Source organism: Pteropus vampyrus, unplaced genomic scaffold (assembly GCF_000151845.1).
Source record: "Pteropus vampyrus isolate Shadow unplaced genomic scaffold, Pvam_2.0 Scaffold170, whole genome shotgun sequence".
NCBI lineage: Eukaryota > Metazoa > Chordata > Mammalia > Chiroptera > Pteropodidae > Pteropus > Pteropus vampyrus.
Genome location: NW_011888951.1, coordinates 3984901 through 4001121, shown reverse-complemented (window position 1 = coordinate 4001121; position 16221 = coordinate 3984901). Strand labels below are relative to the sequence as shown.

Here is a 16221-nt window from a genome sequence, read left to right as displayed (position 1 = left end):
AGAGTGCAAATGGCATCTCTGTTACTGAGGGGAACATTTGGAAATACTGCCTCAGAATACTGACAGGTCCAGCATTGGTATTTGAAGATAGGAGACTAGGCCCCATAGTAAGAATACGCTTAGATTTGGAGCTTATTGAATTAACATACTCAATGTTAATTAATTGATTGACAGGATTCCGAAGAAGGTTCAATGGTACTCAGAATGTGGTCTTATCACTTAGGAGATTGTTAGAAATGAAGAATCTACATCCCAGATCTGCTAAATCGGAATTTGCATTTTAACACAATCACAATGTAAATTAAATGCACATTAGAATTTAAGAAGCACTGCTCAACATGGCATTTCCTGAAGTGTCTTAGGTTCTATGGTTTTATAAAATATTCACGTAAATAAATAAAAATCTTGTTTAATGCATTAAACTGAAAAATCCTGAATTAAATAAATTTAAACATTTCTTTGGGATTTTTCAGAGCCTTTAACAAGCTGATTTGTATTGTGATTTTTCCAAAAGGAAGATAGTACCTAGCCCTTCCTAAATTTATTTGACCATAAATCTTTTTTCCCTCGAAATATCTCCTAAAACTAGCTTTCTTTAGTATGCTTTATGAAACACTTTTCTAAAAGACATACTGTAGGTTACTTTCTTCAGTATATATATTTTAATTGTTTAATAAATGCATAAAAGGTATTTAGCACATATATATTCAAATAGTATATCCAAAATTATGTAGGTGACAAGTCCACATGCTCCTTATTAGTCAAATAAGTCCTAGAATATTTGAATAAGTTCTAGGTATCATTAACATAATTGATGATATCCATTGGTAAAACTGGAGGGTCTTCAGAGAATGATTCAAGGTCTGTGAGAAATCTGGAAACTAGGTCAAATGAAAACCTCTCGAAATATAAATGTTTAGCATGGAAAAGTATATAGATTAGAAGATAGTGAAAAATAGCTGTCTCTATTTTTAAGATTTTCTATTATGTGACAATAAGATTCAGCTTACTCTTTAAAGCTACAAAAGGCCAAAACCAGCACCAGTGGGTGAAAGTAACAAGAATCTAGATTTGGGTTCAATTTGTGAGCACACTCATAAACACTTGAGAGTTATCTAGAAGTAGAATGGGCTGCTCCTTGCCACTAGGAGTTTGTAAGCTGGATGACTTACCTATTAGAAATATTGTAAGGCTAGTAGGTAGGCGGTTAGAATAGCTCAGTCCAATTTAAGATGTGGAGACATAAGGACAGTGTAGTGAAGTTTTCATAAAGCTAAATGTATTAAATATCCTTTCTTTTATGAAGAGATAATGGTGTCAGGTGTTTGGGTTTTTAATAGCTCCAGTTGGTAAATAAAATAGTTGGCAAACATATGTCCATATTCAAAATATATTTGGTGTAAAAAAAAAACAAACAAACAAACCTGGAAACCAATGAATTAGATCAGGGGTCAGCAGACTTTGTCTGTATATGTTAGGCTTTGCAGGCCTGCAGTCTTTGTTGCCAACTACTTAACTCTGGAATCATATTTCTTTACTTATTTGTTTGTTTGTTTGTTTTTTAGGCGAGGCAACCCTTGGTTGACCTCACAGATTACGAAGACCTCGTCGGCTTACAATCCCTTATTTTTTATTTTATTTATTTTTTACGCCTACATCACCTGGTCTTCCTAGGTGATCTCCCATCCAAGTACTAACCAGGCCCGACCCTGCTTAGCTTCTTCCAAGATCAGATGGGATCAGGCTTGTTCGTGGTGGCATGGCCATAGACTGTGGCATCATATTTCAAAAACGGCCATAGAAAGTGTATAAATGAATGGCCATGTTCCAATATAATTTTATTTCCAAAAACAGGCCTCAGGCCAAGCCCTAAACTTAACCACTAAGATTTCTTTGTAAGATTCTTTGATTCTCCATTGGAATAAGAGCAAAGCAAAATGGGAGAGAGTATCTTAAAACCTAATTCCCAACCTCTCATAAGCATCAGAATTATCGGTTACTTGTATATTATGGTGTAAGAATTGGTATTTTTTGTTTTACGAATGATTATGGTTGGCATTCCCAGTTATTAAATATTTTATTACTATTCTCTGTCTTTCCGTCTCAGAGTGTGTCTTCACTAAACTATTTTCTATTGCTCTTTTAGTGACTGGTGCCAGTTTCTTTGTGTTCAGTGGCGCTCTGAAATCCTCTTCAGGATATCTTGCCAAGTCCAGTATTGTAGAAGGTAAAGAATGAGTTATTTTCTGCATGTACATTAGTTCATTCCTAATTGCACAGCTGAAAAGCAAGGGATATTAAAGGAAGTTTTGATGTTTTTGCCGTAGACTTCTGAACTCCTGTTATTTATTCAGTAGCGTCTCTTTAATTAAAACTGTCATAAAGGCGCTTAGTTCTCCAAAGGGAGTAAGTGGCAGAGATACCATGGAATAGTGACATAAAAATTAAGAGATGACCTTTAGAGCTTTGGAATAAGGTACTCAAGGGGATGTTGTCTGAGTTCAAATGTATCATTGAGCTCAAATCTGTTAAATGTGTAGATGAAGTTCAGTCCCTGTTACCCACAAGAATGTTGCAGTCATCATTTGGGATACAGAGTGGGATGTGCTTGCTGCTGGTTCACTATAATTGGACATGACACATATCCTGACAAAAGTTAATTAAATGACAGCTAATGAAAGGCTAATGAGCATACTGTTTATATTCTTTGTCAGTTATTCTTTAACTGTATTTTGATCTGGTTACTCTTTTTGCATAACAGATTAACCTATAACTTAATTGCTTAAAGCAACTATTTTATCCTGCTCCCTGAATCCTCTGGGCCTGCCCTTGACATGGCAATGCAGGGATGGCTTAACCCTGCTCTGTGATGTTGGGGCCTCAGTTGGGATGACTTGAAGGCTGTGGTTACTTGATGGCTGGGAGCTAGAATTACCTGAAGGTTTGTTCATGCATATGTTTGGAGTCTGGCCTAGGATGTTTTAAAGACAAGGAGTAATGCCTGGAGTGTTTACACATTGGACTCCTTTGCACGGTAGCCTTGGGATAGTTGGATTCTTACATGATGGCTCAGGACTCCAAGCACTAGTATTCCATCGACAAGGCAGAAGCCACATTGCTTAGTACGACTCAGCCTTGAAAGTCGCACAGTGTCACATACTCTGGTGTTGGAAATAGTCATAAGTTGCCCAGATTCAAGGGGAGAGGAGTTAGACTCTACTTATTGTTGGGGAAATGCAAGATAGTATTGTAGAAAAGCGCGTGAGACAGGAGGTATTGTGGCCATCTTTGGAAAATGCAATCTGCCACACATGACAACAGATTTTTATCTCATAATAGCTCACTCCAAGGCCCTACCTAAAATAATTTCTTCCTGAGGGTAGATTCTAGTGTTAATTGAAATATATAGATAATCTTACATGTATGTTAATAGATATATATTGGCTTTGATCTCCTTTATTGGTAAACTTAATAAAAGAGCAAGTGAAGAGCAAAGTACACTAATATTATACCACTAAATTTCATAACTCTGACTACATAGCAGAAACATGCTATTAAGAAATTATTAAATCCAGGAGTTAGTCGTTTGATCTTAAGTGACTAATTATTGCCTATGTGATCAAGTATTGACTGCTTTAGAAATTGTGTCTTTACAAGATGATTAAAAAACATCTTTTAAATGTCGAAGTGATAAATTGTACTGATGCAGATCCTTACAAATGCAAAGCAGTGTGTTTAAAAGTTATGTTTATGCCTTTGGGTTGGGAATTTCTTAGGTCTTGCATTTCACTGTGTGTGCCATTAGAGCAACTGGATGCCTATTTATAAATTTTTTATTGAAACTCTTTAGAAATTATTTCAGCTGACAAAATTTTGTATCAGTGAAGCAGGGTAATTACTTAGCAGGTAGCAATTTTCATTCTCAGTTTCAGTGTTTGCCTTTGACTCAGGTAGGTAGCAGCCCCCAAATAGTTACCATCTGTTAGCTACATGGTTCCCATGTAAAATACATGTAGTGGTTGTCTTCATTGCCAGTCAATAAATGGATTTATCCCCTATCCCACTGCTGTTGTTTATTCAGTGATTTACTTAACAGACTTTTACTGGGCATTCACTGTATGCCAGCCAATCATAGTAAAGTGAGAGACAGAAATGTAAACCAGTAAATATGATTAAAGCATGACACGTACAAGAGGGGAAACAGGAACAAGATGTGACCATGTGTAAGTTTTCTCTTTGAGCAGTCTCAGGAGAAATTCTTTGTTGTGTCTAAAGTGAAATCAACAGGCAAGTGTTTTAAGCAGAACTCAGCTTGGCACTTGATCCTCATAGCACTTTCGGTTAAGTAATAGTTCAGCGTAAAGAACAAAACCCATTTGTATCTTTCAGCTTTAGAGAGCAGAACAAAGTTTTACATTAAATCCTAGAGGGATTTGCTAGGTGCCAAGTACCATTTTTCAGCTGCCCCTCTCCCTGGCTTTCCCTTGTTTTTATTGGTATTATCTTGGTGCTGATTCTCAGATGGCGTTATGGTCCAGATAACTGCAGAGAATATGGATGCTTTGAGGCAGGCGCTGCGAGAGATGAAGGACTTCACCATCACCTGTGGCAAGGCAGATGCTGAGGATCCCCCGGAGCACATCCACATCCATTGGGTGGATGACGACAGGAACATCAACAAGGGGTACATGCAGTGTCCTTCCTTGTGGCATTTAGTTATGGGCCGGGCTATGGGTTTGTCTACACTGGTGTTCTATAGCTTGACCAAAAGCCATGCCTAAGAAAAAGGACTGCTTTGTATACATAACATAGAATTTTAAATATCTGGTTTTTTGGCTTAATTTCTGAAGGAGTTTCTATGCATATTTTTGAAGAGAAGGAGTTGATGAAACAATTTCTCTAAAGTTATTGAGGTAAGAGTAAAACCTAAGCCTTTTATGGTTTACAAAGCACTTTTGCTAATATTGTTTCATTTGATATAACAATCAGTATTGTTATTCCCATATCACAGATAAGTAAACAGGCACCACAAGGCTAGGTGACTCCACAAAGCTAGGAAGCAGCAGGGCTACGATGCCATACTCTTGGGCTTCAGATGCCATACTCTTTCCCACCATATGGAAGCTCTTGTTCCTATGGGTCAAGCCAACACCTTGGACTCACCTTTGACACTTTTCTTTCTCTCAGACCCTACACTTAATCCAACAGTAAATCCTGTTAACTTGACTTCAGAATATATCCAGAATCATACTACTTCTACCTCTACTGCCATCATCCTAGTTCAGGCTACTATCATTTGGTCTGCATTATTGCTGTAGCCTCCTAATTGGTTTCTTTGTTCCTAATCTTAGCCTATTCCCTCCTCCCAATCCAAATTGTTTTCAGTACAGCAGGCAGAGCAGTTGTCACTTCTCTGCTCAAAACCTACCACTGACTTCTAATATCATTCAGGGTAAAAACCAAAGTCTTTTACGACCTATAAGGCCTTACACAATCTGCATCCCTCCACCCACCCTCTTCTCAGATGCAACACCTGCCTTCTTGCTTGAACACATCAACTATACATCAGCCCTTGTACTTGTTCTCTCAGCTTATACTCTGCCCCTAGGTAGCCACATGAGTCACTCCCTCACTGCCTACAAGTATTTTCTAAAATGTCACTTTCTCAATAAGGCCTTTCCTGACCAACTTATCTAAATTATAACACTGTCATACATTTCTTCCTTCCACCCCCAATATTTCCTATCCCCTTTCACTGTATTGTATTTCTCAAGAGCACTTATAACTTTTAACAGACAATATATTTTTACTTATTTATTTTTGTTATATTGCCCTTGAGATGTAAGCTCCATGAGGCAGACACTGATTTATTTTTTTGGCGGAGCGGGGGGAGGTCGGATCTGGTTTATTTACTACTGTGTTACCAGCACCTAAAAACCTGTCTTTCACCTATAAAGTACTTTGAAAAATGGATTGAATAAATGAATATATTATATTTTATTGTGTTAAGCTTTCTCCCATTCCTGTCTCCCTCTCTCCCTTCTGCCCTCCCTCCCTCCATCCTTCAGGCAATAATTCTACATGCGGGCCTCTGGAAGTACAAAAAAATGAATTCCACATGGTCCCAGCTGACAGTTTGGTTTTGAAAATAGTTATAAATAAGTACACCAAAGTATGGAAGATGCTCATAGAAAACTTTGTAGGATACAGTGAAGATGGAAAAAGAAAAGAGGAAGCTTGATAGAAGTGGTAGGGTGGTATTTAAGAATGACTGCATAGAGAAATGGCTGCTGCTTAAGCTGCATCTGATAAGATGAGTAGGTATCTGCCACATAACTGTGGCAGAGTGGGTGTTCCAGTCTGAGGGAATAGCAGGAGCAAAGGCAAATAGAGGGCATTTACAACATGGCACACTGGTGTTTTTTTTTGTTTGTTTTTTTTTAAGATTTAAAAACATTTGTTATTGAACAGAAAAGAAGAAATTTCTAAATCAATAAGTGCATTTGCCTATTTTACAAAAAAGAAAAAACCTTTCCCATACTTCACTGGAAATTGTAATTTCAAATCAATTTGTGTTTAACTCTCTATTTTAGTTGGAAATGGACATGGTCATTAGGACCAAAAAATTGATAATCTGAAAATCTGATGCCATAAGTATTGGTAATTAAGTACATGCAGGTTTCCCCTTCATACAGCAAGTGCCAGTTGCAGCATCTTAGAAAACAGGACAAGAGCTAGTCAAGGAAGACTCTCAAGCTCAGGAGTTTAGTTTGTAGTAAATAAATTGAATGTTTTCCAGCTTGTCCCTCAGTGTCTGAGTGTCCTCTCTTAAAATCAACTAAGTGCTAAGCAACTAAGGGTGCTTTTTCTTTGACGTTGTTGTCTGATGAGTTAGCAATTAAACTTAACATTGTTTAAATAATTTTACTTCAAGCGAATGAAGTGAATCCCTGATATTGAAGTTTAAGTTAAATTTGATCTTTTATACATAGAGATTCAAAAGCATAAACAGGTTTGAAAATATGGAAATATATGAAGGGTAGGACATGATGGATGTTATTACAATTAGGAGCCCAGTGCTGTGACAGCAGAGGGGAGAGCAAGACTGGGTGGGCGGCCATGTGTTCACTGAAGGAAGGAATGCTGAAAGAAGAGAGCAGGTTTGAGTAAACCATTTCTTTATATTAAAAAAAGCAGCTCCTGGAATCATGACTCCTTTTTTCTATGTGTGTTCTTTGAATTATTTCAGTGAGCACTTTTCATGAGCGCACTGTTCAGTTACATTTTTGTGCAGTGGCTTCTTGCAGTGATGTATTGCACAGATGTGTTTGGCGAGGTACCCAGTATAATTAGTAGCAAGACTTAATAAGAGAAGTGGCTTTTCTGGCTTTAAGAGCTGCTTCCATGTCTTTTCTGTGCTTCTGTTTTAGTGTCGTAAGTCCTATAGATGGGAAGTCCATGGAGTCTATAACAAGTGTGAAGATATTCCATGGATCAGAGTATAAAGCAAATGGAAAAGTCATCAGATGGACAGAGGTAAGGAAATAAAACTTGGCATCCTTGACCCCCTTTGAGCCCAACTTTTTGCTAGGTCTAGAGACACATTCTGGGCCGATTCTGGAGGATAAGGGGGAAAATATTGGTTTTCTTCTATACTCCAATTCACTGGTCTAACTTAGCTCACCGGAAAGAAATGCAGGCTGCAGCAGTCTGGTGTCTCCTCCTTCCTGTGGACTAGCTTTTAGAGATTTGTTTGCATTCGAATTCATCTCTGGATGGTATATACCATCTTTGCTATATTCTTCAAGAAGCCAGGCAAGTTATGTTGCACTCACAGTTAAAACTATCTTCGGTAACATGGTCTTAGAAAATAGATTTATTTCACCAATAAGAAAACTAGTGTGGCAACTATCATTTAAAAAGAAAAAGGAAAAAAAATAAGAAAATTAAAGCTCAGAGACTAGCTTGTCCAGGATTACATGGCAAATAAGTAATGTCAAAGTTCTGATTCAAACCCAGATCTGGCCAACTCCTAAACTCTTTTCTACTTTGTTTTTTCTTAACTTGAAAACTATATTAGAGGCTAATCTGGGAATGAGAGGAGCAGGGCAGGGACCCTGTATGTGTGCACATATCAGACAAATTAGGAAGTTTTTTCTTGGAGAATATACATGTAGGTCCTCGGTCTCTTAATTTCTTTTCAACTTCATTTATACCCATTTATAAAATAAAGCATTAAATTCAAGATCTCTAAGATTCCTTGCAGCTTTAGAAGTCATTTTTTTTAAAAGTTCTGTGACTTCTAGCTTTTTCATTTTACAGACAAGGTAATTAAGGCAATGAGAGGTTAAGTGCCTTACCCGAATTCACAGAGCTGGTTCCTGATAGCACAGAGACTAGAACCTGGTTCTTCAGTTCTTGAGCTATTGTTCCAAGTGACTTATCCTTCATACCAGGCTCAGTGTTTTCATACACAGCTCAGAGTCTTAGCTGCATGCTTTGTCATCGTCATTCTTTGCACACATTTTGAGCAGTGCAGAGTCTGGGACCTGTAAAACTCTTTATTGCTTACAAAGTAGTTTAATCTTCCTTCCCTCCTTTTTGGTCCTTAATAACCCACCTCATTTGCATAACGAGATAACAGGCTCAGAGAGGCTGTGTGACTTTGTGACTTGCCTGATTCTAGTTACCGGCAGAGCAAAGGCCAGAGGTCTCCTGACACCCACTCCAAAGCTCTTTCTATCATCTCATGCTGCCACTCTCACTAGTGCATCGGGCACCGGGCTTCAGAGCTAACCCTTTTGTAGTATTCTTAGTACAAGCTGCTTAATGACCAGTAAGCTAGGGATCAGTATATATAAGATTATTTTGCTTTTATAATATTATTTACTCTATACAATAACCAGAGGGGACAGGTGCTTTCCATTTTACAAAGGCAAATGCATTAAGAAGCCAAAGGACTTGCTCATGACCCTCCTCTATGAGACTGGGACTTGGCCCTCTCAGTTCCAAATTTGTTATGCTTCTGCCTGTGCCCAATGCAGTGTTCAGCTCAGTACAAGACACTGACACAGCTCTGGCCTCAGCAGTGGCAGGGCCATGTGGTGGGAAAAACTCTGTCTGTGATAAGAGGCAGAAGACTCAGATTCTGGGCTTGACCTTGCCTCTGTCTCTACTTTTATGCACTTGGGCGAGTCCTCTCCCTTCTATGAGCTATCTGTGGTATGAAGGGGTTGGGTCACATAAGCTATTTGGGCTGTTCTCTTCACTTCTAAGATAAATTCCTAAGAAAATTTCCACGTATAAGGATTACCCTTTAGAAGTACACAATGCAAAATGTAAGCCTTTTCTGGTTCTGAGTAGAATGTTCCATTATGACCCTGACCAAGGCTTTCCGGTAGATAGGCATATTGCTACTACTATTTTGTAAATGCAGACCGATATTGTTTCTTAACTTGAAAACATTAGTAAGACATTAGTGCCCTACTTTTGGCCCAAGGACTTTGTGGTATCCTATCTGTCAGGTCTTCTTGCACATCTCAGGGGATCAGGGTGCTCATATACAGTGAGCTGATAGACTTGTTTCTTCCCACATCTCCTGCACACAAGGTTAAAAGTCTCTTTTGTTTGGGGAACAGGTGTTTTTCCTAGAAAGTGATGACCAGCACAGTTGCCTGAGTGATCCAGCAGATCATAGCCGACTAACTGAGCACATTGCCAAGGCTTTTTGCCTTGCTCTCTGTCCCCACCTGAAGCTTCTGAAGGAAGATGGAATGACTAAACTGGGACTACGTGTGACACTTGACTCAGATCAGGTAAGAAGAGTCTTAGGTACCCTCTGAAGCTCGTCTTGGACAGTGTCTGTACTTTCTGACTTGTGAGTTTTCCAGTGTCAACCCAGAGAGTGTAATTCACTAGACCTTGGGCGTGACCAGCTGTAGTATTCTGGCCTTCCCTCTATTTGTAGTATGCCTGGTCAGATTTGGTCAGATTCTGAAGCACTTGAGCCTTGGCTTCCTCATCTGAATGTGCTGCTTGGTCAGATTCTGAAGCACTTGAGCCTTGGCTTCCTCATCTGAATGTCTTCAAAGGATGTGGTTTTCTTTTTAGTGTAGCATTAGAAGAAATGTGTGTGAATGACATCGATGCTACCCTTTGAGACTCCTCAGTCCCACCATCTAGAAATTGTTCTGCCTTTCTTGGAGAACAAGTCCCAACCTGTCCTGTATCCTGATGTTTTCTTAATCTGACAGCAGTAGGCCTTTGCTAACTAGCCTCTGTGGGTCTCACTCCTTAAAGTTTTCTTACTCAACATTTCCATGTTCAATAGTGGGTAGGACTTCAGCCATTTCCCCACTAATTTTCCTGTCAGCTCAGGTCTCCTATGGTCAGATTTCCTTCCCTGTCATACTTAAATTTTTTTATGCTGTTTATAATAATAATCCATTCTTAGCACATGTGCCTCCCCCACCCCCAGTTCCTCATCCAATTACCTCTCTCCTGTGGCCTAGCACTGAAATCTTTCCACAGGCATGCTTTGGAGATAATGTGGTTTTGGTTCCAAAGCACCACAATAAAGTTAATATCACAACAAAGCTAATCACATGGATTTTGGGGTTTCCAGTGCATTTTAAAGTTCTGTTACACTATACTGTAGTCTGTCAAGTGTGCAATCACATATCTAAAAATATACTTACCTTAATTGAAAAGTGCTTTATTGCTAAAAAAGGCTAACCATCGTCTGAGACTTCAGCAAGTCAATTTTCCTGTTGGCAGAAGGTGTTGTATCCAAGTCGAGGGCTGCTGACTGATCAGGGCGGTAATTGCTGAGGTTGGGTGGCTGTGGCAGTTTCTTAAGTAAGACAGCACTGAAGTTTGATACACTTAGTGACTCTTCCTTTCATGAATGATTTCTCTATAACATGCAGTGCTGTTTGATAGCATTTTACCCACAGTAGCACTTCTTTCAAAATTGGAGTCAGTCCTCTCAAACCCTGTCACAGCTTTATCATCTAAGTTTATGTAATATTCTAAAGTCTTTGTTGTCATTACAACAGTCTTCACAGCATCTTCACCAAGAGTAGATTTCCATCTCAAGAAACTACTTTCTTTGCTCATCCTTAAGAAGCAACTCCTCACCCATTAAAATTTCATCATGAGAGTGCATTGCAGCAATTCAGTCACATCTTCAGGATCCACTTCTAATTGTTCTCTTGCTATTTCTACTACATCTGCAGTTACTTCCTCCACTGAAGTCTTGAACCCCTCAAAGTCATCCATAAGGGTTGGAAACAATTTCTTCCAGACTCCTGTTAATGTTGATATTTTGACCTTTTCCCATGAATCATGAATGTTTTTAATGGCATGTAGAATGCTGAATCTTTTCCAGAGGGTTTTCAATTTCCTTTGCCCAGATCCATCAGAGGAATCTCTTAAGTATGGCAGCTATAGCCTTATAAAATGTATTTCTTAAAAAATTAGAATTGAAAGTCTAAATTGCCTCTTGATCGTGGGCTGCAGAATGGATGTTGTGTTAGCAGGCATGAAAACATTAATTTCATTGTACATCTCGATTACAGCTCTTGGGTGACCAGGCGCATTGTCAGCGACCAGCGTATATTGAATCTTTTTTTTCTGAGCAGTAAGTCTCAACAGTGGGCTTAAAATATTCAGTTAACCATAACGATTCAGTTATATAGGCTTTGTTATTCCATTTCTAGAGCACAGGCAGAGAAGATTTAGCATAATTCTTAAGGGCCCTAGGATCTTTTTAGTAGTAAATGAACCGTGGCTTCAACTTAAAGTCACCAGCTGCATTAACTTCTAACCAGAGAGTCAGCCTTTCCTTTGAAGTCAGGCATTGACTTTTCTTCTCTAGCTGTGCAAGTCCCAGATGCCATCTTCCATTCTTCTGTTTTGTCTACACTGAAATCTGTCATTTGGTATAGCTACATTCACTAATTATCTTACCTTGATCTTCTGGATAACTTGCTGCAACTTCTACATCATCACTTGCCACTTCACCTTACACTTTTATGTTATAGAGACTGCTGCTTTTTTTCCTTAAACCTCATAAACCAATCTCTCTTAGCTTCCAGCTTTTCTTCTACTGCTTCCTCGCCTCTCAGCCTTCATAAAATTGAATAAAGTTGGGGCTTTGCTCTGGATTAGGCTTTGGCTTAAGGGAATGTCGTGGCTGGTTTGATCTTCTGTCCAGACCACTAAAACTTTGCATCAGCAATAAGGCTGTTTCACTTTCTTATCATTCATGTGTTCTGGAGTAGTACTTTTATTTTCTTTCAAGAACTTTTCCTTTTCATTCACAGCTTGGCTAACTGGTGAAAGAGGCCTAGCGTTTGGCTTATCTCAGCTTTGACATGCTTTCTTCACTAAGCTTAATCATTTCCAGCTTTTGATTTAAAGTGAGGCACATGCAATTCTTTCTTTTACTTGAACACTTAAAGGCTATTGTAGGGTTATTAATTAGCCTAATTTCAGTATTGTGTCTCAGGGAAAAAGGAGGCCCAAGGAGAGGGAGAGAAATGATGTAACGGCCAGTCAGTGGAGCAGTCAGAGCACACACATTTATGAAGTTCACCATCTTATACAGGTGTGGTTTGTGGGGCCCCAAAACAATTACAGTAATAACATCAAAGTTTGCTGGTCACAGATCACAATAACAAATATAATAATGAAAAACAATAATGAAAAAGTTTGAAATATTGTGAGAATAACTAAAATGTGATACACAGACATGATGTGAACAAATGCTGTTCGAAGAATGGTGCTGATAGACTTGCTCAATGCAGGATTGCCACAGTCCTTCAATTTATAAAAAACTCAGTATCCTCAAAGCATATTGAAGTGAAGTACAGTAAAACGAGGTATGCCTGTACATTTCTTTGTATTTTGGATCCCTGTGACATGTCCCAGTGCTCCTGCTTTGATGCAGAGTTGTGTCATTTATCAGGGAAAATGTAAAAGTTTATGTATCTGGCTCCATTTCTTGTCTGGTCATCAATAAACAAGTATTTTCTACTTAAGGTCTTGCCTAGTGCTGTACTAAGTATCATGATCCTTTTTTTTTCAGTTAGATTTGACATTTAATATTTATATTAGTTTCAGGTGTACAGCATAGTGTTAGACATTTATATAATTTACAAAGTTATGCCCTCCGATAATGATACCCACCAGGCACTATACAGTTATTACAATATTATTGACTATCTTTTCTATGCTATATTTTATATCCCCATGACTATTTTGTAACTACTAATTTTTACTTCTAAAACTCTTTCCCTTTTTCCCCTATTTCTCTAACCACCCTTTCCTCCATTCTCTGTATCTGTGAGTCTGTTTCTGTTTTGTATGATTCCACTGAGATCATATAGTGTTTGTCTTTCTCTGACTTATTTCACTTAATATAATACCTTCCATGTCCATCCATGTTGTTGCAAATGGTAAGATTTCATTCATTTTTATAGCTGAGTAATATTCCATTGTATATATGTATCATCTTTATCCAATCATCTGTTGATGGGCACTCAGGCTGCTTCCATATCTTGGTTGTACATAATGCTGCAGTGAACATATGGGGTGCATGTATATTTTCAAATTAGTGTTTTGGATTTCTTTGGATAAACAGAGTAGAATTGCTGTGTCCTAGGGTAGTTCTATTTTTAATTTTTTGAGGAACCTCTATACTGTTTCCTATAATGGCTGCACCAATTTGCAATCCCACCAACAATGCACGAGGGTTCCCTTTTCTTCACATTTTTGCCAACACCTATTGTTATCGATGATGGCCATTCTGACAGGTGTGAGGTGATAATTTGCACTTTTCTGATTAGTGATGTTGAGTATCTTTTTGTATGTCTTTTGGCCATCTGTATGTCCTTTTTGGAGAAATGTCTATTCAGGTGCTCTGCCCAGTTTTTAAATGGATTGTTTTGGTGTTGAGTTGCATGAGCTCTTTATAAATTTTGGATATGAATCCCTTATCAGATGTATTATTGGCAAATATCTCCTCCCATTCAATAGTTTTGTTAATGGTTTCCTTTGTTTTTCAAAAACTTTTTAGTTTGATATACTCCCTTTTTCTTCTTTTATTTCCTTTGCCTGAGGAGATGTATCAGAAAAAAAATACTACTAGGGGCAATATCAGAGTTTACTGCCTATGTTTTCTTCTAGGAGTTTATGGTTTTAAGTTTTACATTTAAATCTTTAATCCATTTTGAATTTATTCTTGTACACCTATATCACATATAAGGAGGTGGTTGTTTCATATTTTGCATTTATCTGTCCAGTTTTCCCAGCACCATTTATTGAATAGATTGTCCTTACTCTATTGTATGTTCTTGCCTCCTTAATCGACCATATATATAGGTATCAGTTTATTTCTGGGCCCTCTGTTCTGTTCCGTTGATCTACGTGTCTGTTTTTATGCCAGTACCATATCATGGTCCTTCCTTGAGTGGTACTGGTAATGTGGCTGAAAAGAGATTTAAAAAATTATAAAACAAGAATTTTTCTGCCAAATGTGTGGGCCTCTTGAGGGCAGGAGCCCTGTTACATCTTTGGATCCCTGTGTTAGTAGGTGCTCAGAAAATGGTGTGTGGTTGAATAGATGGATGGCAGAACAGATGTTCATTTCCTGCTTTGTTAGGGAGTTCTACCTAGTATATTTCCCATTTTAATTTTTACAACCATAGATTTAGGTATTATTTCAGACATTTCATACCTCTCTATGCCACCTCCAGCCCCTTCTTGGGAAACAAAGACCTTAACAGGTTAAGTGCCTTGCCCAAGGTCTCACAGGTACCAAGGGGCAGGATCTCAATAAATAAATGACAGGATGATAAATGACAATTCGGGGAAGAGGAGGAGAAATTTGTGTTAACCGCTGTGTGTCTAGCCCATGGCCAAGGACATCTCCTTCAGCCTCCTTGGCCCTCAGCCCTCTGGAAAGATCTTCTCTATCCAGTAACCTGTCATCCCCTTCTCTCTGTGGTGTAGGTTGGCTATCAAGCAGGGAGCAATGGCCAGCCCCTTCCCTCGCAGTACATGAATGATCTGGACAGCGCTTTGGTGCCGGTGATCCATGGAGGGGCCTGCCAGCTCAGTGAGGGCCCCATCGTCATGGAACTCATCTTTTATATTCTGGAAAACATCGCATAGACAGAGGACTTCATTTTTTTTCTGTTCAGACCTGTTGCAACAGCAGTCATACCCAAATCATTTGCACTTTAGAAATGGAAGATTAAGCTTTTGTTAACACTATTAATGGTGGGTGGGGTGGGAGTGGGGATTTGGGATCTAGGGTGGGAAAGGGTGGTTGGGGGGACAGATGTTCCATGATTCTAAGACTTCTATGCATTATCCACCACGAAGATCTGAGCAGCTTCCGTTACTGCACAAGTTATGCTATCCTTGCAGCTAATCCCCTTGTTATTGTTTAGACAAGAGTTCTGCTCCTCTGTTTTAAGACTTAACTTATGGTCTTATGCTCAGAAATGCTCAAATGGGTACAACCATCACCAAGGGTGGGGTGGGAGGGCTGAGGGAAAATAAAAAATGAAGTATCAGCCTTGTACTCTTTGTACAGAATTTATATAAAAAGAATATCACACTGATTTTGTTCCATTTACATCATGGTGACTTCAAGTAGAAGTCATATTTAGATTTTTGTTTTTACCAGATTATTCATTGAAGTGAATCAAAGACCCAATGGATTATCCCTCTCCTATCCAAGGAAGGGCGACTCCATGTAAACAAGGTGACTTGGATAGCAGAGCAAAGGTCAGGATTGCACAAGAACTGCCCAAGTGAATGGCAGGTATTGAATTGGGCCTTTCTGTGAAAGCTGACAGAACATACCCAAGATTTTCAGTTAAAATATACACTAGAGGCATTTTAAAAAACATTTTATTGAGAAATAATTTAAACTTCCAAGAGAGTTGCAAGTAAAAAAAACCTGCGTATGCTTTACCTAGATTCACCAATTGTTCACATTAACATTTTGCCTCATGTGCTATTATCAGTTCTCTCCTTAAAAATGGAGTTCTTTGAAAGTAAGCTGCATACACCATAGCCCTTTAACCCCAAGTATTTTAATGCTTTTTTTCCTAAAAATATCACTTTACATTACTGCAGTTCTCAACTTCAATTTAACATTGGTAGACTTAACCTAGCATCTAATGTCCTTCATAGCATTTTCCTCTT

The 16221-nt window shown here is 38.5% G+C and overlaps 1 protein-coding gene and 1 pseudogene across 6 annotated transcripts in view; one reads left to right on the top strand and one right to left on the bottom strand.

Annotated features, from left to right (window-relative positions):
* Positions 1 to 15786, top strand: part of ZFYVE9 (zinc finger FYVE-type containing 9) — a 124820-nt gene extending 109034 nt beyond the window's left edge. For 2 of the 6 annotated variants that reach the window (XM_023536779.1, XM_023536778.1), the window contains 5 exons: positions 2147 to 2227; positions 4522 to 4684; positions 7431 to 7536; positions 9639 to 9815; positions 12512 to 13153. In XM_023536779.1, the coding sequence (XP_023392547.1) occupies positions 2147 to 2227; positions 4522 to 4684; positions 7431 to 7536; positions 9639 to 9815; positions 12512 to 12718 (734 nt within the window). In that variant the 3' untranslated portion in view covers positions 12719 to 13153. Of the gene's footprint in view, positions 1 to 2146; positions 2228 to 4521; positions 4685 to 7430; positions 7537 to 9638; positions 9816 to 12511; positions 13154 to 15015; positions 15633 to 15697 lie in introns of those variants that run through there. The other 4 variants (XR_896492.2, XM_011370490.2, XM_023536777.1 and 1 more) reach the window with 4 other exon arrangements.
* LOC111745964 lies at positions 1650 to 1771 on the bottom strand (annotated as a pseudogene).
* Positions 15787 to 16221: the final 435 nt, after the last annotated feature.